This window comes from Haliaeetus leucocephalus, unplaced genomic scaffold (genome assembly GCF_000737465.1).
Source record: "Haliaeetus leucocephalus isolate CR32 unplaced genomic scaffold, Haliaeetus_leucocephalus-4.0 Scaffold162, whole genome shotgun sequence".
Classification (NCBI taxonomy): Eukaryota; Metazoa; Chordata; class Aves; order Accipitriformes; family Accipitridae; genus Haliaeetus; species Haliaeetus leucocephalus.
The window spans coordinates 15,993,623-15,994,719 of record NW_010972598.1 but is presented as its reverse complement, the minus strand read 5'-3'; the positions used below and the strand labels follow the sequence as shown (position 1 = coordinate 15,994,719).

The window sequence follows — 1,097 nt, the reverse complement described above, 5'->3', positions numbered from 1 at the left end:
GGGCAGGGGGGGCGGGGCGTCTCACTCACCCGTGAGGTTGAAGAGGGTGTTGAGAATGTGGAAGCGCTTCATGTCGTCCCGCTGGATGAACTTGTTGGGGTAATAGTGGAGGATTTCGGCCCTGGGGAAGGAGCACGGAGCTGCACCCCATATCGAGAGTTCCCCCCCTGTCTGTCCCCCCCCGGGGGTCCCAGACTCACCCCTTAAGGAAGCGGAAGCCGTGGGCGCAGACCAGCAGGTTCCCGTGGGAGTCCACCTTCAGCAGGTTCCCATACAGGGCATCGAACACCAGCCCCCTGTGCCGCACACCCCGTCAGCGGGTGGGGGTCCTACCGACACCCCCTCACCCTGTCCCCTGTGTGTCCCCCAAAACCCGCCGGCACTCACCGTGTGGGGAAGGTGGGGTCATACTTGTAGGCGAGGATCTCATGGGGGTACCCGATGGAGACAAGGTGCTCCAGCAGCAGGGCGAAGGCCAGCTCCTCGTAGTCAGGGGACTTGTACACTGCAGGGGGACAGGGAGGGTGGCATGGGCATGGGCTGGGGGGGTTCCCGCCACCCTCCTACCCTGCCTCAGCCTCCCCCCCCCCGCCAAAAACGCACTGGCCAAGGTGTAGTCCATGTCGAAGCCGAAGCACTTGATCTTCTCCAGCGCCAGGCTCCGGTTGACGAAGATCCTGGAGGTGACCAGGGAGGGGGGGGGAAGGTATGGGGGTGAGGGGTTGTCTAGGGCTGGGGGTGGCACAGAGGAGGGGGACCTGTCCCCATGTCCCCCATTCCTGGCCAGGGGGCTGCGGGGGCTCCGTGCCCGCCCTGGCCCAGGGGCCCCACAGTGAGTTACTGGAGCAGAAAAATGGGCTTTTGAGCTGGAAATGGAGCCGGGGGAGAAAAATGGGCTTTTGAGCTGGAAATGGAGCCGGGGGAGGGAGAGGAGTGCAGGGCAGGCAGGGGGGATACTGAGCCCCCTGTTTTGGCCTGCCCCCCCAGCCGGTCTACACGGGGGTCCCGTCAGGGCCTCTGCCCTCTCCCCCGCCCCCCAAGGGTCCTTCACCGTACCTGCCCCCCTGGCGTCCTTCCCTCGGGTCCTGCCTTCCCCA

At 65.6% G+C, this 1,097-nt stretch overlaps 1 protein-coding gene across 1 annotated transcript in view; it reads right to left on the bottom strand.

Moving 5' to 3' along the window:
* Positions 1 to 1,097, bottom strand: part of LOC104829026 (cytosolic purine 5'-nucleotidase-like) — a 5,076-nt gene that overhangs the window by 3,461 nt on the left and 518 nt on the right. The window contains exons 2-5 of the mRNA XM_010563035.1: positions 604 to 1,089; positions 388 to 505; positions 201 to 296; positions 30 to 121 (exon numbers count right to left, since the gene is read on the bottom strand). Of these exons, the coding sequence (XP_010561337.1) occupies positions 30 to 121; positions 201 to 296; positions 388 to 505; positions 604 to 1,089 (792 nt within the window). The remainder of the gene's footprint in view (positions 1 to 29; positions 122 to 200; positions 297 to 387; positions 506 to 603; positions 1,090 to 1,097) is intronic.